Raw genomic sequence first — 26,692 nt, forward strand, 5'->3', positions numbered from 1 at the left:
AATTATAATTTCCTTCGGGATCTGGACGACGGTGGGCTTTTGTGAACAAAAAATGAACTTTCGGGTTAAATAAATAAAGTAATTCCCTGGGTACCTCAGCACTTATTAGGTTCTCAACATTGACTGTGCTCCACAAGGTTAATTATTCCATAAAGATTTTTCTTGATGTGATGGTTCCATTTAATATATGTTAAGTGATAACGTCTTTACGCAATTTTTAGGAAACAGATTTTTCTTTTTCCTGTAAGTTTGTGATCTAACATACACAAACAAGAGCTTAAAACGAATTAAATATCGTGATGTCGAATTACGACATTCAAAACAGTTACAGTACAGAACAATAATAGTTTCTGATATAATACCTCTGCATATGTATAACGTGGTACATACAACACAGGAAATAAATCAGATATCAGTAATTTAGCTCTAATTCTTGCCTTAATGTTCTGTGAACGTTCAGTAAAATTTTGCTTTACTTATCATATTATTTTCAAAACTGAGTATTATAATTTACAAGATGTCAGTTTTTTTTAAAAAAAAATTGTTCAATAAATTACTGTATATCAAATCTAAAACTTCTTGACGATGGTGAAGAGTCATTTGAATAAAAATGTCCTTGGATATTATCCATCGTCTAGTAAATATAAAACGTAAAACGACGTTTCGGAGATGGGACTCTATCTCCGTCTTCAGGTTCCTACACAGTTGGGCCCACTAGATAGAGCTAATCCCTATCTCCGGAGATAGGGATTAGCTCTATCTAGTCCCATCTCCGAAACGTCGTTTTATGTTTTATATTTACTAGACGATGGATAATACCCAAGGAAATTTTTATTCAAATAAATTACTGGAATACAAATCAACTGAATACTGATAGCGAGATGTTGAAACAGATCCTCTATTAGAGACTTCAACCATGAAACTGGCAAAACATAGTGCCCCAGAGGAAACACTTTGTATTTGTGGTTATGCTTTTTAAACTGTAAAAACACCAAAATAAAATAAAATGAGTATTTTATTCTCCATTCATTTACATGAATTCCACAGAACTCAGAGAATTATCTGATTGATATTCTTAAAACTTCCGCCCTCTAAACAACAAATCTTCTCTTACACAATATCCAGCCACTGTTGTTCACATCCGGAACAATACTCCTATATATAATCCACTGTTAACGTTACAAATAATTTGTGGCAATAACAGTACAGCCTACGTTGGCAACAAAATACTGACGCACTGATAATATCATGGACGCAGCCTATGGGATCTTATTCTTGGCATGTACATGTGCCATTGTTACAGCGACAGATCTCTCCTTCGACTACGGTATGTCTTCTGTTTTTTAATGTGTAAGACTAAAAAATGCTAGGAACTATTAGAGTGGATGTTTCTAAAAATCATTTTGTACCAGAAATGTAACTTTTCCTTTTGATTTCCCTGCAAGTGATATTGTGTTTAAGACGAAGGTGTAATCAATCCGATAACATTGAGTTTAAACAACCTTCGACTTGCATCAGTACCTATTTGACAGATTTAGACAAAATTTGAAACTAAACAAAATTAAAAGGTGGGTATTATTTTACATGTTAAATAAATCACAAATCGTTCTTAAACAGATCATGAATTTAACGTATCAGTGCAATATATTACTCTTAGTAGTTATAATAAACTTACCAACTGTGAAATTTGATTGTACGCAGTGTTCCATGTGTACCGTTTATTAATTCTATAAGAAACAAATTTCTCTTCTCAATAAGAGTTGTTTAATTTTAACCGTCTAATTACAATAAAATATTTTATTAAATATTAAAATATTACTACAATTAACATTTAATATTTAAAATATATTAAAATTATGCTCTTTCTATCGAAATGTTCGATTTACAATTAGAGCATCATCTTTTTCACGACATGTTTCGGTTTTCAATGAACCATCTTCAGGTGTATAATCGATATAAATTCAAATGTAATATTCTAAATGCAATCCTTCGTCAGATGTCCATTAAATATCGGAAAGTTATCCTCTTCTATATCAATTGTACTTTGTTATCACATTCAATGTTGTTTCGTAAATGTCTATGTCGCGTATAGCGTGATCTTGCGTGGGTGAAATGTTTGTAGTGGTTTTTTATAATCGGTCTTTAAATTAAATAATAATATTATGAAGACTAAATAAATATTAGAGATAGAAAACAAAATAATATATTGAGAAATTTAAGCTAACTTTAATTATAACAGAAGATACAACACCGCTAAGAAATCTTTTTAAAACGTACAAAATTTCCGTGAATGTTTTATTCTCCTCAGTTCATAATCGTTTGTTCTCCCACCTACTATCTAAAATTCCAAAGAGTGAATATCGCAAATATCCAATAATTTATTCAATATTTATTCATTATTATGTCACTAATTGTTTGGTAGAAACACAAAGCATTTTCACTCTGAAGAGTAGGTTAATACTGAGGATATTTTAGTCCGATAGCTGAAGACAATATTTAGATTTACTAAGAATCAGGAAGTAACGAACGCGCGTATATACATTATAAGGATAGATACGAATAAGGATAAAACTTGCATTACACGTCGCATACATGAGAAAAATAACATTCAGGCAGTGTTTTAATACCTAACCTGAAATGAAGAAACCACTTAAGATATCTAGACATAGACAGAAGGATTTTATGTAAATAAAAGTATAATTATTTGCATTTAAAATACTTAGGTGTATTTAGGCCAATAAAATAAGATTATTATGCATGAATCTTGCAGTTTTAGTACTTCGATGGAAGAAAGAATGAAGATTAGAAACATTTAGTAGAGGAATATTTCATGAAATAAACGTCAGTAAGATCAAACATAAATGCGAGGATAATATTTAAATGTATTTTATAGATTTAAATGTTGATAACTTAATCTTGTCACAACTGACTCAGAATGTGGGCCATTAATTTGTGTGCCTTTTGTTTTAAAATTTATTTACCGTAAAATAAGTCAGTTCTAAAGCTGATTTAAGTGTTGTATAATCAGTCAGTCCAGCAGCTCTAGAAAATATATATCGACTATCTAAATGTTACTTGGTATCTGAGTTTCCCATTTCTTAAAAAGTACATACAATTATAGACTGTTTAGGACAATATTTATATGACCATGTTAGTGTATTACGCTTAAATTATTACGACTGTTTTCATATTAAGGCTACTCTGGGACTCTTGGCCTTATGGTTTTCATTCCTAATTATAAAACCACTGCGACTTACGTCTGGCTAAAATTTTACGGCCAACATATTTGTTTCCTGTGCGTGTATGTTTGGCGGCTATTGTGAAAGTTTATGGAAATCTATTCACACTTGATCGGTTAACAAATTTAAATTTATATTAAATTAAAGGGGCAGCTGCTCGCGGTCCCACAGGCTTCAATTGTTATTATTTTATGTCACAAAAAAAAGGATAAATGTAACGAATTTACGAGAACTAGCGTAATGTTACAATCAATATGAATCACCGGAATATATTCGTGAATTTGTACACGTTTTAAAAGATTTCAACCCATTAAGTATTCTAAAATTTCTCTCTAATATATTCGTTTAAGTAAGTTTTGCTACAGATACATTATACTTCACACTTTCCCGCTTGTGAGTGACCTAACGGCCATATTTCATCTCATTGGGTTTAATTACTTCAGTTTTAGCTGGAGAAGTATCAAAACCTAAAGTTTATCATTGTGAAATTTGATATTATTAAAACTGAATTAATACAACCATTAACCCTATAAAGTACAATTAAAACTGTATGTGTCTCCTAAGTAATTTTAAATAAATAACTCAGCATTCTTCCCACAGGATTTATTTGTGGTTTTCTCAGCATTAACAGCGATTATGTCCATAGCACTGACCAATTTAACTTTTTAATAGATAGCCTACGCGTTATGTTGAGGTAGAAACTCTAATATTAAATGTTATGAATTGTGTACTTTAATCCGTTAAGGGGTGTTTAATATTCGGTATATTGTAATAATTTGAAGTAACTTGATCTGAGGTTTGCAGGGCAAACTATGACAGCTTCACAGAATGTTCCCAAAATTCACATACTGTCGGTATCCTGATATTTAAAACGTGTGAATAAGGTAAGCGATTGTTTTCTTGTAAGTTGTACATCAAATTGGAAATTATTTTTAAAATATTCTTTTACAGCTTCATTTCGTAGTAAATATGACATTTCGACCAGAGTTCGACGAGAGTCTCCTAATGATACACTTCATTTCCTTGAGGTAAATTTGCACTAAATACTACAACCTTTAAGCTAACATCAGATGCGCTGAAGTATCAGTTAGAAGGTAGACAGATTAAATGATTAGGGAGAATAAAATAAGATACTATGTAAAACTGGGTGTGAGGAATATCTGGGATAAATCACAGGAACATGAGAGAACAGAGTAGCGATTGATAAGTAAAAGATTTGTTGATACAGAAAAGCAAAATATGCATGTTGATATGAGGAAAAATGTTCGCTTGAAGTTTCATTGGGATAAGACCTTGAAATGCGAGGTTTAAATTATAAAGTAGTTTAGAGTAATAAATTAGGTTAGAACTCAGTTGTAAGTAAATGTACGTATATAAAAAGCACAGGAAGGCTATCAAATGGGGTAATATTAGCCTAGAAAAGAAACACAAAATCTAGGTGATCAGTTTAGGTTATTGGTTGGTATTTGCTACTTTATAGAATAACAGTGCAGACACTTAAGTTAATTCAGATCACAAAAAAAAAAAACAATATAGAACTGACTAAGAAACACGTATAAATAGATGTAATATAGAAGATATAAAATCAGATAATCATGCCTTTCTATTTGTAATAAGTACAGAATACAATTGAGAATAAATCACACAACAGCCCTGAAAGGAGTTCCTTGTTGAAGCTAAATTTAAAATACGGTATAGTGTAAAGACGACTTTTTATTCTAAATTCGTCGAAAATATAGGTCTAATGTATAAGATATATATATATAAAATACATTTTTCCTCAACCATGATATTCCGGAGAACTTCTGAGGACTCGCTATTATGATATATTCGCAAGTTTTGTCAGTGCAAAAATCAAAAAAAATTTACAATGCATGGGTTGTTCTTCTTCAATCAGACCTCCGACACCAGAGCTGTTGGATTCGGAGGCAAATAATACAACTAATTACAATACAAGAAAATTAGTAGCCATACATATCCTTAAAGAGCAGTGGCTGTACTCTATGTTATTTCTATGAAAATAACTTCACTACAATTTTTCAGCCTTGCTGTTCCTACAAAACCGTTTACACTGAAGAAGACGATAGAATTTTCCAAGAATGTTTCACTGAAGTTGAAAATAAATATCAGTTGAATATTTCATATGACGAAGGTAATCTGAATATGGATATATAATTGTTTAAATCATAAACATGTTTATGTAGTATATATTGTTTAAATCTTGTCCGTCTAATCACAATAAATTCCTATTAAATATTAAAATATTACAATAATTAACATTTAAAATATTTAAAATATTAATATCGAATATTTCGATAAAGAACATCATTTAATATTTTAAATGTTTATTATTGTAATATTTTAATATTTAATAAGAATTTATTGTGATTAGACGGACAAGATTTAAACAACATATATATTTATTATATCACAATATGACGCAACTTTACCATCTTATGTTTATGTAGACAGAATTACTTTGTTAATAATTCCAGAAGAGAAGATGACCCGCCAACTTCAAATAAACAGTATCACACTAGAAAAATCCTAAGTTTTATCCAATGAGTGCGATAAATTTATAATAACTATGCGTGTATGAGCGGGTATAGCTCTTTTAGTAATGAGCGTGTTTCGAATCCCGGTTGGAGCAGCCGATCCGACTGGAAGGTGCACAGGGCGACACCTGGCGATGGCCAATGATTTTAATTTAAAAATCCAGGAAGAAAGCTCGGTTTAATCTCACTACTTCTATTTACCTTCTATCTACATCTGTAAAGCAGAGCCCTTTTTAAGAAGCTAGCAGTCGCTAAGCTATTCGAGAAACTACCTTATTTTATGGAATCACTACCGCGTTCACAACAGCCTAACACGGATCCCTATGCTTATTCAGAAAAGCCCGATCTACTATCCAAACCTATTATTCTGCCATTTTAGCGTTACAATCTAACCCCTGATTGGTCACTTACCTTCAAGCTTTCCAATCAAATGTTTACACCTGTTTCTCATCAGCATCATGCGTGCTACATGTCCTGCCCACAAACTTCTTCTTAAAATGATCATCCTCTTAGTGCTTAGTGAAAGTAAAAATTATGAAGTTCCATATTTTTATACTTTTTATAACTTCCTGTTATTTTATTACTCTCGGACACGAATATTCTACTAAACACACTATTCTCAAATATCTCGAACGTCCAGCACGAGAAACCGGGTTTAACACCTGTACAAATAAGCCGGAAATATTATATATAGTTTTAGTTTTTATTGTTCTAGATAGCGAAAGGAAAACCAAAGGTACTGAACTGCACGGTAGCTAGCATTCGTCGAATTTAATCTGCTCTTAATTTCGTACTAAAAGCGATGGTCATTTATACTTTATTACACAGCACAACATCCCATAACACAGTATATAATGTTCGCCGTATTCTTATAACGAAGACGTCAAGAAACGTATTGTGTTTTTACATCAGGATTAAATGTTTCAATGTAAAAACAGACTGTAAACAACTGCTTATTGAATATATTCGTTGTTTCCCTTCGTATCCGGAGGCCTTCTCCTACATCCGCAAACCTGACGACGTCACATGAGGTAGCGATTAGCAATCCATTTAACATTGGCTATAAATGTTCATGTATCACAGACAAACCATTTCATTTTTGTAATTTCAAGACCTAAATGAAGAAAATATATTTAACATGGACATTAACAAAGTATAATATAAGAATATGGGCTGGGTTCATCTTATCACAATAGATTCCAGAGGCGGAATTTTGTGAAGATGGTAACGAATATCCTGGATAAATCAAAGGGGATTTTTTTAACTAGATGTACAACTGTTAACTTCTCAAGAAGGACTTAGCTTCATGCAGCTAATTTTAACGTTGTTTATTGTTTATCTCTCAAAGAACCAGAGACTACTACAGATAACGGGAGAGGAATTTTTACTGAACAAGAAATGAATATCTTCAGAAACAGATCAGTGGTAAGTGTATTTCAAATGATACGGTACTTATAAACAATTGAATACCAAATGGAAGACAAATTTGGTTGAATAAAATTTCGAATTTTTGATTTATTCTGTCACAGTCTATTTCTGGTCGTAAATTGAGAATATTAATTGCTTTCTGTTTGGAGTTTCTTAGAATCTAAGGATGTATATTCAGACACGTGTTAAATTGACAGCGGTAAACCTCCCTACGAACAAGGTTTTGACGTGAGTTATCGAGACACTGGACTATGCAATGGACGACAGAATTTCTTTTATTTCAGATATTCTCCTGCAGAATTTTTGGAAATGATATTTCACCGACAGTCGTAACAATATACTGTTCGGATCCTACAGTTAACACAGAGATGAGAATTTGTTAATTCTCAAACCCAGATGCCTTTTCGTGCGGAAAAAACAAAATTATTTACTGAGGCATTTAAAAGATATTTCGTTCACAGTTGTCCAATCAGTAGTGAGAATTTTATTTTTTTTTACATATAGCTTATCGAGTTTTTTGGATTACGGAGAAATTCTACATAAACGATAAATAATATATCGCTGGAATTTCTTTGCTTCAGATTAGGATAAGATCTGATAATGACGCAAAATCAGCGTGCATGAACTTAGAAATTTTCAACTATTTTCTTTTTATCAGTTTCTAGAATGTTCTACATTACTAGCGAATATTACATCCCATGTCAAATAAATCATTAAATAAATTGAATTTAACGCCAACTGACAATAAATTTGAATCTACGCAGACAATAACTCATGAATCACTATCAAAAGTATTGCTCATGCAGAAACATCTACACACGTTTGGCATTCAGAAGTGAAGTTCACACGCTGGCGTAAGTGAAGAAGACTGTACAGGTTTGTCGTGTATTTTTGGGTTCCGGCTTTCCGTTGTTAAGAACCAATTTTGAGAAAAGTGATACCTAGAACGTCCAATATTGTGCAATAATGGGTTATGACCATGGTAGAAAAATGTGATCAAATAGATTTAATTATTTGAAGCAAATGTTGTGCAAAAACGCTGTCTTGGATCTCACTGAACTCTAAAGTGCTCCAAGGTATTATTTTTGCTCATTTCTATCTTCTATCAATGACGTTAGATCGTTTTTGTTCTAATGATTTGAGAAAAATGATCTAACATCCATGACGGAAGACTTTGTTTTGCAAGAATTATTTCGGCCTTATATCTTTTGAAGTTTTCACGGAGACCAAACTCAATATAATCTTCTAGGGCGATCAGCCGCGTCGAATTATTAAACAATAAAACCGACGTTTCAGGGTTTTGATGATGGGGACAGAGACGGTCCCTGAAACGTCGATTTAATTTTTTAATCGTTTGACGCGTCTGATCGCCCGAGAAGATTTTATTGTGTAATTTGGCTTTTATTAGTGCAGAAATGGCAGATGGCTCAACACCAATGTTGTGTGACATAGTGAAAGATAAAACTAGAAACATATATAAACCAGGATCAAGAGAGTAAGAATGCTATATTTAAAACTCATTATTCACGCCCACGTCCTATAACTGGGACTGTCAAAACCTCTTTCAAAAATGTTGTGTGTGTGTGAATTACACACAAATATAAGCAGTATTTTATTTTCTACGTAATTTTCTCATAATGATGTGTAGAACCGTAAATGCAAAGAATAGTTTCCAAGATCTGTTCTATATCACATTAATAGTGGCACAATTACATTCGTAAATTGAAACAGCATGATAACCATGGGTTCTTATGCCTGAGTCAGGAAGACACTGAAGAGAGACCAATCAAATATACGCAGCTACTGCGAGAAACACTTGTACTGTAATCTAAAGACGTTTCACTATTCTACTTCAGCAGACGTATTATTTCTTTGCAGTGTTATCCTCAGTGCCATCTACAAAAGGCGAATGCGGTAAGTTATACAAACGCTTAAGTAGTCTTAAAGATGTATCTACCAACATTGTCAATTGTCTTGTTACTCCATACAAATATATTTCTAGAATAGCCATGTGAAACGTTTCTAAACTTGTGCCAAACTTCACGGCGTTACAACCCAGAAGACAGCCATCTTCGTGTTCATTGCCGTGATAATCTAGAATATTAGTTTTAAGTCTGGTTTGAACATTGCAAAATTTAAATAAACTTAAATGGAATTATATTAATTTCATACATTTCTACGACTGTAGTAAAGTAAGACACTGTTCATAATGCGAGCACCTCACCTTGTGGTTTAAGATCACTAAAACAACGTAGACAAAAATTATTTTATCGAGTAGACGTTTTGGCTATCAGAAATTTGTTAACTTTCCATCCGATTACACTTTGTCATACATATTAAAAAAATCGAATGTAAGACATCTGACTAGAATTAAAATACCATCCATCACGTTAAAAATTTAAGCGATTAGAACGCTGGCCTTGTAATCCTGGGGTCTCGGGTTCGATTCCCGGCGGTGCCCGAATTTATAACTTGTGTTGGGCAAGGCCGTGGTCTAGGCAACACGGAGTTTTCCTCCGGGGGCTTCCCCGGTTTCTCCGTGGCATCCCAACAATTACTCCATTCACACACAGAAGAAGGCAATGGCAAACCACTTCTGGATCATCTGCCAAGAACGTATATGAACAGGTCCCAGTCTGAGAAAAGGATGGAAGGATCCTGTTCATATGGACCTGGCGTCAGACAGAACACTAAATAATATAATAAAATGTAATATAGTCAGGTCTATTGTAGTATGACCACGTCGTCTTCAAAATGAAATTGAAATTTTCATTTTCAGTCTTATCAATCTAATTCGATTTTGTTATACTTGTAATTGTATTTCTACTTCGTATCCTCTGAGTGAAAATGTTTCAGTTAACGGTAATTTTACAAGTAGTAGGCTAACGAAATTCAAAACAAGGAAACAAATGAATATTAAGTTTGTACATACGATACCATATCTCCAGTATGTTCTTTTACAGGCAGATTCTGAAGGCAATATTATTGCTACCGAAGCCATTAAGTTAATGAAATCAGTGATTCCTTTCACCGACGAGAAGTTCTGGACTGCAGTGGAGAGAATATGCACGAAAGGTAATTGTGTCTTGAAAGAAGAATCAACTTATCCGGCCAAAGTATCTCTCATAGAATCTCGACAGAAATTTTGAAACTTTGAAATGTATGTTAGAAGAAAAGGTAGTCGAAATATAAAACTTAAACTTTAATTAAATTATATTCCAAACATTGGTATTTGTATACATTACAGCACTGTTAAGTCATAATGCACTGCTACGAATTCGTTAACTGATTTTCTGTTAACAGGTCAACATATAAAATGTACAGTCCTACAAGGTAAGAATGTTGGCTGATTTCTAAGGTGGAATTTATAACAAAAACAATATAAACATGTGTAATACAAATTTTAATATAATTGTTACAACGTCGTGGTCGATCAGTTAGCACTGCTTCGTCCAGATTCAAATCTCGGCCCATATATATTCCTTAGTCTCTCAAAAAAAATTACCGGGATAGTGCCTTGAATTAGGTCACGACCACTTCCTTCAAATCCTCTCCTTTTCATGTTATACTTGCTTTACATATACTTTTCGTAACTGGTGGCGCTTCAGAAATGTTACTTGTTATTACGTCATCGCATAGTATCTGTTAGTCAGTGTTTTTCATAGTATAATTTGCGTTAACAGAATGATCGGCTGAGTGGCTATAGCAAACTTAAATCTCCTATACAACGTATCAACTTAGGCCTAACTTTACAATGAATCCCCTCCCCCAAACGAGAAGCGTAAATTTGCATTCTTCAAACCGACTATAGGAAGGACATTTTTACCTCTGGCAAAGTTATTGCTGTGTTTGTAGTATAGTAACAAGCTAGGAAGGCATAATCCTTACCGGAATACACATATTATTCCCATGCGTTCATTGCAGCGTACATTTAAAGACATTATATCCGCCTTGTACAGGGAAATAAATTTTTGGGTTTTGAAAGTTTATACATTCCTATATGTTTCAAATTTACAAAACACTCACATTTTTAATTTTTCTTTTTTCGAAATTTAAAAAGAACAGAATTAAGAATTTCGTAATATACACACTCGAAAACCCGACAGTTTACAATTTATATATAAACATCTATCCTAACCAAAACATCCTTAACCCAACCTCACATAACTTAATCTAACCAAATACGTCCCAAAAGAGACAAACGTAACGTTCATTTAAAGGTATTAGATACGCGAAAAGAAATACACAAATATTAAAAATTTAAAATTTTCTAAACATTCAAAATTTTTATTTTGTAATTTTCAATTCTTTTCGAAATTTCCAAATGCAGACTTAAAAATTTTGTAATTCCCACATTCGAATTCCAACATTTAAGATTCATATTTAAATAACCGAAACTAAACATACTTAGCTTGACCTGATATGCCTTCATTTACCCTAACAGATCTGACTTAAAATAACTTAATATAAAATATCATGTTGTAACCTAACCTGTCCCAATTAAAATAACCTTAACATAAATGAACACTTTCGGCCGATTCCCATTTTTACCAGTACTAACCTCGATTACCATAGTAACTGTGATAACATAAAAAGAACGCATACCATGGTTGCCAATGGTAATCAAGGCAACTATTATAAAATAAAATTCCCAATATGGCCACTAGATCGGAGCACCTCAATGTCAACGTGGTGAACACATTCATCATTATGTTATGACCGCTCGTACGATAATCAAAAATGTGTTTGAAGTCGTGCGGAATGAGGCAAACCCCAAATCAAATTCCATTCAGATCCGTCTAGTGGTTCTTCAGTTGAATCGAATGGACAGACGGGCGGACAGATAGGACCAGACCGTAACACGTTCGTGTAAAAAACGCATAATAATATCTGAACCAGTTGGATTATTTCCTAAATTATGTTCACGATATGCATTAGTGTCAGGGCAACTATTTACAGTTTCCGGACATTTAACGTTACTTACAATTCCAGGCTTTGATACTACTTTATTCTGCTATCTAATCTGAAAAATATTGTAACAAATTTTAACACTAAATATATTTATTTTGTACAGTCTATACACAAACGTTTGAAGTTTATTGGTGTTGTAAAAATTATATAATATTAAAACATTTTATTGTGTAAAATATTATATTAGCGCTCTTAATCGTAAATACGATTTTACATTATATTTTTTAGCGCTTTTATTAAAACGACATGTTTCGACGGGTAATACCGTCGTCTTCAGGTTTTTATTAATTTAAAATATTTTAAAAACTATTAGATATTTGATGCAATATATTATAATGATCCGTAGTTCTGTTTTTACAACACCAATAAACTTCAAACATTTGTGTATAGACTGTACAAAATAAATATATTTAATCAAACACAAACATGACGCATATAAGATACAAATTTTAACACAATTTGTATTTTATTTTCAGTACCACCAAATCCAGACAAGTTCCATATTTGTAAGGAAGATGCTATGAATTTCAAATTTTGTGTATCTTACATGGCTGACATGGTAAGTTATCTTATTTTTGTAAATTGCCTTAACTAAATTCGGTAAATAACAGATGCATATTGAAACATGAAACTATCAGTTTTTATAAAAAAATAAAAATAAAACTATGAGATATATCACATGTGACAGCATGATCTTATGGGTTATGACGTTTAGCAGTCATGTAGTGAATTGCTTATGCTGTGGGCGTAATATATACATACATAAATGGTGGTATGATCTGGTCGATTGAAACAAGAAGGCTGACCAGTACTGGTGTCTGTAGTGTGGTAAGAAACAGAAGTTACTGAGAATTTAGGCTGTCTTTTTTTTAAAATCAACAAATATCACGTAATGCATAGGTTTGACGGAAAGTTGACTAATTTTATAACATTAAAAAGATATGTCTTCCCGATTACAAAACTTTTCTCATTTAACATATCCTGCATCAGAACAGGGCTCCTCCATTAAAAATTCTATAAATGAGCTTGAGGTCATCACGAGGAGTCAGAACGTTCCAATCAACATTGGTACAGAAATGCTCTGTAGAAGTCAGAGGAATAAAATCTTCAAGGTAAAATGTTGCAATATCTCTGAAATGCGGAATCTCTGGCTGAGGGAGATTTTTACCCTTTTTTTTAAAATTATACTGAAAATGATCTTAAAGGTCAGTCAGCCCGTAGCCAATGGTTTTGCTAACAGATTTGTCCAAAAACAATTTAATATTACAGTGCAGTGAAATCATCTCGATAAAGTACACCATATACGGAAACAATAGTTTCATTACCGTGTTAACAAAAGCACGACACCAGTCCGAAATCAGCGCTAAATTGATTAAATACACACTTCACCATATTATAATGCGATTTATTTAATATTATCCTTCCATTTACGCTTATATATTTTGAAAGAATCCCATCATTTCAGGCGATCAGATATTTTTAAGGATTTCACTTCTACCACATTCAAGATGCCTAGATACATTTCATCCTTGATTTGACCACATAAATATTTTTTGGTAACAGAAAAGAACTCGTTATATAGCTTTCTCTGGCCCCTTATCGCTGCATTTATCTTAGATCCAAATATTTTCCTAAGCACCCTGTTCTGAAACACCTTCTTCCCTAAACACAAACAGGCACTATTATAGTTTGAACAGATATGGTTTGCAGTGTATGAGTCATTAAATGTTTCTATGTTTTTTCAGCATTGTCCAGAGAATCTGCAACGAAAGAGTAAGTAGAAATACATTAATTTAGATTCTTCTACATTCTTTTCCAATTTATGGACTTTCATGATAATTTCGTGAGAAACAGTATTTCAGTCGACCAATCTCCGTTTTTCTTATACAACATATGTCCTCTTTTTAAAATTCGCAGTTTTGTTCTGTTGCTTACAATATGATTTAAAATCTCTTTGCATTTCTCTATTTTCTACTTGTCACATGAAACTATTTCCGTCTGTTCGTACCGTAATATCCCGTTTCAGCAGATCCAATTTTACAACTGACTGTTCTATTAATTATAAATTTTTAAATTCCTGGTTTGTTTTAAATTAAATTGTAATTATTTGAGCAGTTATCAAATTTATGTCATTATCTTGACAAAATTATCGTGACATAAATTAATTTCATTTATTTTAGTTTCCAAATTTCTTATAGCGTAAAAAAATTTGTAATTTCAAATATATATATATATATAAGAGACGGATGTTTTTAAACACACCTTCAGTTTAAGTCAGACGTTCTAGGAGTAAATGCAACATAAACGTTCCTAAACAAATGTCGGATAAAACATAACATAGGGCAATTTATTGTAGGTATAAGAACAAATTTGGTTTAACGTTTTTAATTCGGAATGAGAAAAAATACGTGAGCCAAAGATTATTTTATGTTTCACATAGCCTCTTTAAAGTTGTGAACTATTTATTGATGAAGTACATAGAAAATTATATTAAAGGTGTTTTGAAATTGTCTTCACTTGTGTAGGTCTATATCCCCTATGTCGTATTGACCTTTGTAAGAATATGGAGTAGGCAATTTTCGAACTACGTACAACGCCAATCAGAGCTGTCTATGCTGAAAACACAGTATTTTGTATGCTGCTGATCTTGCAAATAATGTTCTTACCTAAATGGTATATCACTCTGTAAAACTCACATTTTTTCTATTTTGAAGCATGGCTTTCGGTGGATGTTTATGTAATTGTATTCCACACAAAACTTGCGTATATTAACGCGTGGTATGTAAGGGGTTTTGAGTTACCATCTCAATATGGGATCGGCCTTTTACGAACGACAGGACACAAACATATCAGTACTGTTCTGACATAAGTAAAATTTCATTACAAAGAAAAACATCTTTTGCTAAAAGTAAAATCAATGGAACTCAAAATAAAATGATTTACCAGGACTTCGCGTTCTGTGGCTAGTCGAACAGTTTCCTGGTTCATATTTACATGTCATAATATCTAAAATCATGTATTCAAACAAAACTATTTACATTTGTAAAGACACTTAGTGCCAAAATCCTTTCGACCTCAACAGGTTATCATCAGTGACAAACAAATTAATTAATAATAAATCATACAATTCATAAAACGATGATTTAATAATAATAATAATAATAATAATAATAATATATTTGGTTTAGAACTATATACAGAGATCTGTGGCCGCCTGACACCAGGTTTTCACGGCCACTGGCAGGTACTGAACTTGAAAATTGGGGGATGGTCTAAGGGGGTAAAAGTGGAATTAGATAAATTGGGGTTGGGGTATATTTGGCAGGATCCGCAAGGAAGAAGTGTGGGCAGGACGTGGGAAATTTTAAAGGAGAGGTGCAACGCCATAGAACGACAGAACGTTTTTGCTAAAATTAGAGAAAAGAGATCTTTGGCGTTGTACGGGGAGATGAAATCAGGGTGGGGTAGACAGGGCTATCTGGTTGTTGTACGAGGGTGGAGAGGGAGGAATGGGCATGGTTCAGAGCGGGCATTTGGAAGCTGAGAGGGATGAGGGGGGGCATGGAGGAAAAAATATGCCCTTTATGTGGGGCGACAGAAAGCGAGATTCACATACTATTAAAGTGTACGGAAACTGGGAGGTGGAGGGAACAGCTCCTGAGGAACAAGTGGTTCACCGTTGGTGAAGAGTTGGCCTTCAAGAAAATTTTAAGCACTACGAATGACACGGAGGACAGGGATGTAGGGAAATTCTGTACAAAGTAAGATGTAAAAGACAGGTCAAAATTAGGAATTTAGAACTGCCACTGGGGTAGAAGGCACGAGAACAATAAGAAAGGGTTATGTAAATAGTATTAGGGATTAAGGAATAGTCATGTAGAGTAGCATTAGTGAATAGTTGTAGTAAGCAGTAGTGCTAATAGTGCTACGTATGTAAAACGATGATTTGTTATAAAGCATAAAAGGTTGTACTTTACAAAACTATGCTTTATGTAATACCACACTGAACGTTATATATCAATACACTGCTAGGTTTCAAGGTTATGTCACAATATTGTATCAATCTGCATGGTGATAAAACACTTTCTGCTCAAAATTTACATAATTATAATTGAGCAGTCGGTAGGGATGACGAATCAATGAATGTGTTACTGTATATAGTTTATTGAATAATAGATATATATGAACGTTTTTGGACAGAATTGTAAATATATTTTTATTACGTTTTAATAAATCGTCTGCAGTCGATAAGAAATTACGTGTACGATCATATTTCTTGAATACTTCAGATCCTTTGATATGGTTCAAATAGTATGGTTTAGATTGTTATGTAACAAAAGTTGGGTTAACGCGCTTATATTTTGGCGGTAACTCCGTTGCTCCTGAACAACAACTTACATAAGCTCTGCCTTACCATTTAAGAAACCGTGTGGAGGCAGGGAAAGGATGTGTAATTGGTTCAACATATCACATTAATAGAGCAATCAATATCCGAGAAGTAATAAGGTCACCATAACAATAAAGTCTTCTGAACAGTCTTCATACCCAGGAGAACATTTGGCGAAAACTTAAGAAAGTGACTTAAAATTAAGGAATATATTTGGCAGTACAGTCAGAGTATCCGCCACGGTAGTCTAGCGGTTAGAACGCTGGCCTTGTAATCCTGGGGGTCTCGGGTTCGATTCCCGGCGGTGCCCGAATTTATAACTTGTGTTGGGCAAGGCCGTGGTCTAGGCAACACGGAGTTTTCCTCGGTTTCTCCGTGGCATCCCAACAATTACTCCATTCACACACAGAAGAAGGCAATGGCAAACCACTTCTGGATCATCTGCCAAGAACGTATATGAACAGGTCCCAGTCCGAGAAAAGGATGGAAGGATCCTGTTCATATGGACCTGTCGTCAGACAGAACACTAAATAAATAAATAAATAAATAAAACAGTCAGAGTAATAATATACACTATATTTATATTTATTCCTAGTACCGCAAGTATACATATACTACAATATATAACAGTAATTTTTGTTAACTGGAATTAAGAGAAGGCGTTTCAGTATCCGGGGGCCGATTATGTGGATTAACCGGATGGCTAATTAACGGGTTTTATCTGATTTAGAAAGAATTAAATATTAACTTGGAAAATCTGTTGGAATTTTTGACGTTGGCAAATTTTGACGTATTTATAGCTTAAAATGTAAAAATTCACAAAAAATGCTTACACACATACACTTCGTTTTACTTTTCCAGGTAAAGCATGTGACGACTATAGACTGGAACTCAAGAAAAGGTACGGTGAGAATTAATAACAACATCCAGTGGTTTTACATCAGCATTAGTAGTGCAATACATTCTGTATATAATGGCGCTATCTATAGCACTGGCTGTAAATATCAGTCTATTTTTCTGTGAGAGAAACTATGTATAGTGCAATGTTCCTCAGGTGCAAAACTATGCTTATGTCAGTCTGATGTCCGTTTAGTTAACAAACTACGATGTATCAGTTGCAGAAGGTCTAGAGTGAGATGAATTTAAATGTTACAGTAATGCTGTAATGGGCATTAGACAAATATATCTTAATAAAACAATAAATAAATTTAGTTCTCAAATTATTCCATATCCCAATTTCATCTATGGTACACGTAAGATATAATTTAACATCCAACCAAACTCAACCTTTCTCTCTCTACTTTCTCTCTCTCTCCCACTCTCGCCCACGTGCTACCATTGGTCCACTCCCATGCCTGCTCCCATTGGCTCGGGGCAGGCTACACCTTTCACTTTCCGGCCTATAAACCTAGCACCTCACACCCTATTGGCATATTCATCACCCTGATGACGGAGGCAGTATGACCTCTGAAACGTTGGTTAACATCAACCAGACTACATAGGGCAACAACCCAGAAGACGGAAATCTTCATACTCACCGCTGTGAGAACCTCAAGTCTTACATATAATTTAACACTTCACCTCAGTCACAACCTGTGTTTCTCACATTACATTTTCCATCTCTCTCCCTACCAATTGAGTGTGGAACTGATTCAATGGAAGGTAATTGTTCTAAAAAACTGATAATAGCTGAGATAATAAAGGAGGTACCATCACAAGAGCCACTACCAGACGCTATCCTGAGTCAGAATAATCGGGTGTAGAATTTGATATTATATTTTTTAAATATCTCTTAATTTCGTGGTTCATTTCCTTTAGGATTTCCAAATAAAATTTTATATGAATCTTACATCTTTCTCTTATGTCTCATCCATTAAATCATCTTTGATTTCATGATAGTAATATAAGGTACATTAATTATAAAATTCCTCATTAATCTGTTCCTTCCTCTTGTCTGAGAAATTGCATTAAACATAAACGGCGAAGAACAAGGAGGTGAGCATTCAGTTTAACTTCAGTCCACTCAGACCATTATAAAGTGCGTCGTCAGCACTCGAGAAGATTCTGTTACTTAATTACACTCTTGATTTAGCATCCAGAAACCCTTCCCATTAAGAGTTGTGCTAAGTAACAGTTTATATAATATTCTTGCTGCGGAAAATGGCAAAAGTCCGTAATGTAACATAAAGTATTTTTGAGATGATAATATTGCGTCATATTGTGATGATTATAATTGTTTAATTTTAACCGTCTAATCACAATAAAATATTTTATTAAATATTAAAATATTATTACTACAATTAATATTTAATATTTAAAATATATTAAAATATATTAAAATGATGCTCTTTCTATCGAAATGTTCGATTTACAATTAGAGCATCATCTTTTTCACGACATGATGCTCTAATTGTAAATCGAACATTTCGATAGAAAGAGCATCATTTTAATATATTTTAATATATTTTAAATATTTTAAATATTAAATGTTAATTGTAGTAATAATATTTAAATATTTTAATATTTAATAAAATATTTTATTGTGATTAGACGGTTAAAATTAAACAATTATAAATTATTTTGCTTCTAAGGGTGTACCATCATAAATTCGTCTCTTTTGTCTTCTTAAAGACAACAGAGCTTCTAAGTCTTCCTGTTACATCGTACCATACAAATAGGTTTGTTTTCCAAGTCTCTCTATGAAAATAAATCCATACTTCAGGTGTATACACAATAGACTTTCGATTTCTGACATATTTAATATTGTGCTAATAAAATGGTTTACTACTTCAATAGGCCGTGTTGATTATGCCTATCAGGGCTGCACTTTCTTCTTAAAAATAAACAAGAATCGAAGTATTACTGGTGTTAAGATAAAATATGGAGCAAGCAGCCGCTGATAGCTTTATTTATACCTTCGTAATTTTTCCTTGTAGCGCACTACTTCTGACTTTCGGTGAAACACACTGACCTCCAACATGCCTCTAAGGAGATTTTCCACACGGCCCTAATTATCATGTAACCCGTGCCCTAAAAAAGGCTTCTTCACATGCATCTAAAGTGTAACCTCCAGGCTTACTTCGTACATAACTGTGGCCATCATGAGTGAAATATAACCCTGCCTATTCTTAAAATAGCTGTAAGTAAGATACAGACTCCACATTAATAATAGAAGTTTAACTTCTCTTTATTTCTTGCATTTTCATGTTGATCACGAGGCAGCTATTTTCACTATTAAAATCGTCTTCTTTAGTTGCAACTATTTTATCAGTTTTGTGTTTTAAACTACTTTCCAGAATTTCTGTTGCGTTTACATTTAATACGTTTAAATTAAATTACTTTTATCCTCGTTCTTCTACGCTTAGGAACTTTGTCTAGTAAATTTTTAGTTGAACTCAGAGTTTCAGAAATGTTATGTAAAGAAAATTAAAAAGAATATGATAACCTAAATAAACCTGCTTTCAATGATTTCTCATTTTTCTTTAATTCCAGATGTATTAAATTTTATTCGCATAGAAAATATTAATTGCTTGTATTTTACTTTTTTTAAAATATCAACGTAAGAAATACAATGGAACTCTAAAAAATTGTCATTTAAATTTAATATTATATTATATATTTAAATTAAGTATCACAACTATTAAATATATAGTTATGCCTGAATTTAATTAATCTCTCGTATAGAGTCCTAAATTAGATTGCCATAAAATTCTCAGTTCAAGAGCTGTCAGACGGTAACTTCGTGCAATTGGATCGAAATCTTTGTCTGAAGATTCTTCATAACTTGTATATTCGACTTTATTAGTCGACGAAGTCAAAATTTCAAGCTTTAACCAAAGACAAGTCTAAGTTTTAGTTAGTGGACTAGCCTAAACTGAACCCAAAGGTTCATCACCGTGTTTACAACAGCCCACCAGTAGTCTCTAACCTGAGTCAGATGAATCCAATCACGACATATTTTCGTCTCTGCCCCGTCTACTTCATACTCCATTATTTTCTCATCCAAATAATATCTAGTGTACATAACACACTATAAGGCACCTCATTATGTCGTTTTCTCTAATCTGTTACCACAGCAGCCCTCTTACATCTGAATACTGTATCTCTACTTCCCCGTATATCTTAATTTGGCGTGTTAAAATTCTTTATGAATGAATTGAAGATGTGAATATCTAACTCTCTCACGTTACGACAACATTTTCAAATCATAAATATTATCAGTGTCTTAATCTACTGTTCTAGATAGTCCAGATCATGGATATTCTAGTAATGAGACTGGGTCCTTATGGAGCGAGGTCCAACATGCACTCCCTTACTTTGACCCTCGTACGAAGGAGACACCGTTAATTACTGTTAGTATCTGACTTACAAGCGAGTTTATAATTCTACTCTCTTGCAATTAGCTCTTTAACACCACCTGCTCTAACACTCGCCATCGCCCTGATGATGGAGGCAGTAAAGTTCTATCATAATGATTTCTTCTCGGGCTAGCAGCCGCGTCAGGTGGTTGAAAGGAGGGAGTCATCACGGTACTAAAGTACCCTGAGGACGAGGACGAAGATGGCTCTCGAAACATCGGTGATTTCTCCACTCAACCACCTGACACGGCTGGTATCCCGAGAAGAATTCTTTATATTTAGTCACTGTGAAAGCTTCAGATCATAAACCAACATCCTAGAAGACAGAAATTTTTAAAATAAGTTAGCCTACGTTCAACAGGACGTAATTTGTTTTATTGTGAATGAGATCAGTAAAGACAACTCTCGGTTTACGAACGTTCGATTTACGAAACATTCGCTATAACGAACGCCACAATTCATTCAAAATTCCTTAAAGTCGCCAATAGATTTCCTTATAAAACGAAGTGCCAAACGTATAGAGAACACAATTGTAATATTTAAATAACAAACTTTTAAAAAATTTATTTATTACAATAATTATCATAAAATTTTTATATGATAATTATACTGAACTGTTCTTGGTTAATAAAACTAATTTAGCCAGTAAAAAACGTTGGTTTACATACCACGCCTCGTAGAATGTTTTCTCGTGGGGAAATAAATCGGTGATTCCGCCTATTATATTATAATAGGATCATCACTTGCTTTGTCTATGTTATCTTAGACGATCAAGTGTAGTTCTGCATTTGGTGACTTAAAAATATATTTTTAAATTTTAAGCGATCATAGGTCCAAAGCGAAATAATAGTGGTAGTAATAAAAGACGCATTATTCTTTTAGAAACTAATCTAGACATCATAAAAAGGGCAGAAACAGGTGGACATAGCTCGTCATTATGGTGTGAAACGATCGAGTATCGTAAAGTATACGACGCTTATCGTAAAAGCTCAGGAATGCAGGATAAACATGGCGAACAAAAACATATAACGAACAACGTCTTGGAACGGAATTCTTTCGTAAACCGAGAGTTACCTAATTTTGTTTGGTATTATTTCTTATTAATGTATTTAAGGGCAAAATAAATTGCCATTCCATTATGGACGCTGTTGGTTTACGTGTGCCGGCGAGGCAAATAAGAGAACTTTCTACTTTTAGTGTGAGCAGTGCACTAAGGCATAGTCCTTCAGCCAGGTGCGTCATCGCTGCAAATGACGTCTGTAAATCTTTGGACGTATTTAGCATAAACATTGTCTCCCTTGAGCGAACGTTCTCAACAAGGGAAATGATCTAGCTTCGTTATCTGTCTTTTTATATTTTTTAAAGTTTTACAATTATATTAGTGTTCCCTAGGTGGATTATTTGTTTTTATTTATATTTCTTCATTTTTTGCTCTGTGTTAATTTTGTTTCTATTTTGGGTTTGCCTGTACTTGGCAGTTATATTTAATACTGTACATGTATAAGTTTAGTTAATCCGTTTGTGTAAGATTTTTAATTTTTATTTTACTATTATTGTATATACTATCAGTGTTTGCCTGTTATTGGCTTCTTGCTGTTGGCAAACACGTAAATAATTGAATTGAATTGAATTGAATTGAATTATATTGATGGTTTATTTGAGTGATAAAAGCGGATTTAGTCACAGTTATAAACACACGATATTGCAATAGCTAAATATAAAAGGCTTTTGGCCTAATTCATGTATCACATAATTTGTATTCATCTGGTTATGGTGAACATTTACCGAATATCTTAGCTGAGAAGGAAACTAATTGCACAAGCGAGTTGGGATAACTCTCTTTACTTGTATGCCGTTCTTGACATATTCCCTTGTGACCCCTGGTTTCATAAAGGTGAGGAATGTATTAAATAATTCAGTGTACTAAATGCTTCGCAAAAAGGACTTAGTTCCTTAAGGATATGTTAAATAATTTTACATTTAAACGTTAGATTCATAGTTGGACCAAGAGATATTACCGTGCTATATTCTCCGTGGTGGGGAAATATTGTGAACAGTAAACAGGCAGATTTCCCCCCAAAACTGGTTTGCAATTTTTGACTTTCCATCTTGTGTATTCTGCACGTCAAATCTATTATATACGCCATATATATGTTATGGAAAATACATTTATAACCATATATCTATTAATTGACATGAGAGCTATTTAAAAACTTATTCATAATTCAACTTATGCCTCATAACGATAAATGGCCTTCCATATTTGTTTTTGTATAATAAAGTATGTTATAAATGTTAAGAATTACTTCTTTATTTGTTTATAAAGGCTGTACTACGTCACATGAGGAAGGGTACAGTTGAAACTCTACCACTGTGGTGTACGAACAGTGCAAATTGGAACGTATGGGTCTTGTAAATTTAGCCGTACAAAGTACTGGTGAATATAAATAATAGTAAGAGCGATGTGTGGGGTTAATTGTTTAAATTTGCATTTAAATTGAAAAATAGCACAGATATTACTTTATAATGTCTATTATAATAAATGTTTGTCAGCGAAACTACATTAATAGGTGGAAGGTTTGAAGTTTTCGTGCCGTTATATATTAAAGTATAATATATTCTTACATTTCAGGTCTATCTATATAGCAATCGAAGTCAATTAATCGCTACCTCTTCTGAAATATTAGGAATTTGGATGGATATTTATTCACGTCTGAAATCAAATAGACGGTCGCCACTATATCAAATTCAAGAACGTGTTTGATATTTGTACAATATTGTTATCAACTTCCTTCACAAATAAATATTCAAGGTTACACTGACAAGTTAAATTTATTTTGTTTTAACTAAAATGTGTGATGTGCGTCATCAAACAAGGACAGAAAGTGAAATCAGTGCAAACGCCAATTATCGAAGTAACAAATTTCACTATTAACACGAATCATGTATAAAACTATCTGCAATTGTGTTCTCAAAAACACAAATGTCTTAACATCTCCTTTCATTCGTAGTTAATTATATAATAATTATATAATAATTAACTGTTGTCTGTATCAACGAGTGTAGGACTAATAATTGATTGCCGGTTTGCTGAAGAATGGTAGGCCTTCGTTCCAGGTTAGCCTGAAATTTTCAGCGTCATTAAATATTTAAAAGTAATTTCGCTTAATAAAATGAAAATTAATCTCTTTTTTTTTCAAGACAGATGTATATATTCAAACTGTGAGTTCTGTGCTCTGTTAAATTCTGCACAAAATGTTTAAAAAAAACGGCGGGCATCACTTGTTGTTCTGAAGCAAGAAACTTGTCAGTTTCTAATTTATGTGATAACACGAGCATCCAGACATGTTCTAAATTACGGACAGCTGCACCCTAGAAGTATTAGAAATGATAAATGTTTTCCATCCTCCTGTTACCGTCTGTCTTGCGTACAAATGCTTTCCTCGAAAATTTATTCACACCCCCTCGTAACCTTTGCATGCATTTTGTACCATTTAAGGGGCTCTTTAACAAAGACTTAATTCGTTCAGCCGCATTGCTGGAGAAATTGGTTCGATTCTCTACCAAGTCCAAATTTGCTATGGCGAAAAACAGTCTTGTAAATAATGGGAAAAGATGGTTGCCTACCGAGGGAGTTAATGTCCAGATTTTTAGGTTTGTTCTCTGAGCTTTACAATGGGAAGATTTACTTAATGACATGGGTCTAAGGTGCAGGGAGAGTTTTGATTTTCCTTTACTATAAAACAACGTTTCTTCAGTGAAGTGTTAGAAAGTTTTAATTTCAATGATTCGTGTAGTGACATGTCTAGCAGCTTAAACAAAAGGGAATCAGCTAATTAGCTAAACAACCGTGCAGTATCTCTCATTAAATGTTTATGGTTGCTTACCTGGCCAGGAAATTTCCCGCTTTGAAGAGACCCGAATGATCTTTACTACATTCCTGAGAAAACTGAACCCAACACGAAACCTCATACCCTGTTTCTTTAAAATCCGTTTTAATATTGTCCTTTCATCTTCACTTAGATCTCTCAAATTGTCAACCTTTTTTTTTAAATGTTCAGATTAAGATCTGTCATACATTTCTCGCCATATATGCGTTCTACAATCCCACCCATCGCATCCTCAATTGTTGAAAAACTTGAGAATTTAGCAATAAAAATAATAATTCGAAATTCTGTACTTACGAGCTCACTACAGAGATATTTACATATTTCATGTAAAAATAATAAAACCTAAATGCAATGATCCACCTACGGTATGTGAACCCAGAGGTTAAATACAGGAAGAACGTTGAATAGATTGAAAGACAATTTCAACTTCTGAACCCTTCCACATGTTCAAAAACACTCAGTAGCTTTAGAAGCAGTTAAATTCAATTCTTTATCTTCAACAACAATTCAGTTCTTTATAATTCAATTCAATTAATTTATTTACGTGTTTGCCAACAGCAAGAAGCCAATAGCAGGCAAACACTGATAATATATACAATAATAATGAAATAATAAAGAAAAATACTACAAAAAGAGATTACTTAAACTTATACACGTACAATATTAAATATAACAGCCAAATTTAGGAAAACCCAAAAAAGAAACAATATTAAACACAAAGTAAAATAAATGAAGAAATAAAACCAATAATAATAATATATATAAATATTGCAACTTATGTGAGAAGGATAGGCCTTTAAATGTGAGTCCAGATGTCACGCGCCTTACGCCTCATGACCTGAGGGAGAAAATTAGCAATTACTCGGGCAATGCCATGTTTTCCTGTGCAACAGGATGCAGGACACGCTTATGATTCCAATAAACGCCGACCTTGGCTGTTAGCTTAAACTAGGATGTATTACAATAAAATGTAAAGTCACTGAGGGAACCACATGCAACAAAGAATGCTGATGAAATATTAGATACGTAATACAATGTGTATCAACGGTGCCCAAAATTTGCCATAATGAATTATAACAATTTTATTAATTTAAGGAAAGAAATTATTTAAATATTAATTTTGGATTTTAGAGATAATAGTTTCTCCATCCCAAACTCCGAAATATGAAACTTTATTTTCATTTATGTTTTAATCATTTCATATATAATGTACTTTTAAATAAAAGAAAAGTTACAGGTCCAACCTTTTGAAAACATCAGACAAAAAAGTTTTCATTTATTTAAAATTTAATATATTTATCGAAATTGATAAAGCACTTCGCACGTAAATTTCAGTATATTTAAAAAATAAAATGTCCTACATATTAAGGCACTACAATATAAAGGTGTAGATGGGGCGCTGGGATAAACTTACACGGAAACTACACCTCGAAACTAGATTAAGGTAATAACAAACTTCACGTTCCATTTAAACCCGGAAAATTACCCGGTATTACTAAATAAATGTGACGTTGCGTGGATTCAATTCTTCTTTGAACGCGGCGGTGAGGACAAAAATATTGTCCCTCCCGGTAAATAATCCAAGTAAATCCTGTAGAGGCTTACGTTACTGATTTAGCTACCAGTCACGATAGCGTGTATTGCTCTGGGTAGTCGATAAACGCATTTAGAATATCAATAAAACATATTAACGCCTCATTTGTAAGTGTAATAAAATGTAAAAAAATTGTATCACCCCTGTTATTATGTCGTCAAACTCATGAGTTCGGGATGAGGGGAATCACCTGCTTCATCACGGGGAATTGTTCATGGACGTCTTAATGACCACATGATTCAAGTTCTACTGCCAGAAACCCTTGCTGGT

At 33.2% G+C, this 26,692-nt stretch overlaps 1 protein-coding gene across 1 annotated transcript; it reads left to right on the plus strand.

Moving 5' to 3' along the window:
• Nucleotides 1-1,177: 1,177 nt before the first annotated feature.
• LOC110835251 (uncharacterized) lies at nt 1,178-17,787 on the plus strand. Its single transcript, XM_022075282.2, has 9 exons — nt 1,178-1,327; nt 4,191-4,267; nt 5,283-5,391; nt 7,143-7,219; nt 9,101-9,136; nt 10,186-10,297; nt 12,670-12,752; nt 13,939-13,966; nt 17,442-17,787. Exons 1-9 carry the CDS (start codon nt 1,249-1,251, stop codon nt 17,495-17,497), a joined length of 657 nt encoding a protein of 218 aa, XP_021930974.2. The 5' UTR covers nt 1,178-1,248; the 3' UTR covers nt 17,498-17,787.
• Nucleotides 17,788-26,692: the final 8,905 nt, after the last annotated feature.

The sequence above is a fragment of the Zootermopsis nevadensis genome, unplaced genomic scaffold (genome assembly GCF_977971745.1).
Source record: "Zootermopsis nevadensis isolate Lab colony 2312 unplaced genomic scaffold, Znev_1.0 Znev_ptg000021l, whole genome shotgun sequence".
In the NCBI taxonomy this organism is placed as follows: domain Eukaryota; kingdom Metazoa; phylum Arthropoda; class Insecta; order Blattodea; family Termopsidae; genus Zootermopsis; species Zootermopsis nevadensis.

Coding starts and splice junctions, on each gene's coding strand:
- LOC110835251 (XM_022075282.2), top strand. CDS start 1,249: ATGGACGCAGCCTATGGGATCTTATTCTTGGCATGTACATGTGCCATT. Junction 9,137..10,185: donor ATCTACAAAAGGCGAATGCG/GTAAGTTATACA, acceptor GTTCTTTTACAG/GCAGATTCTGAAGGCAATAT. Junction 13,967..17,441: donor AGAGAATCTGCAACGAAAGA/GTAAGTAGAAAT, acceptor TTACTTTTCCAG/GTAAAGCATGTGACGACTAT.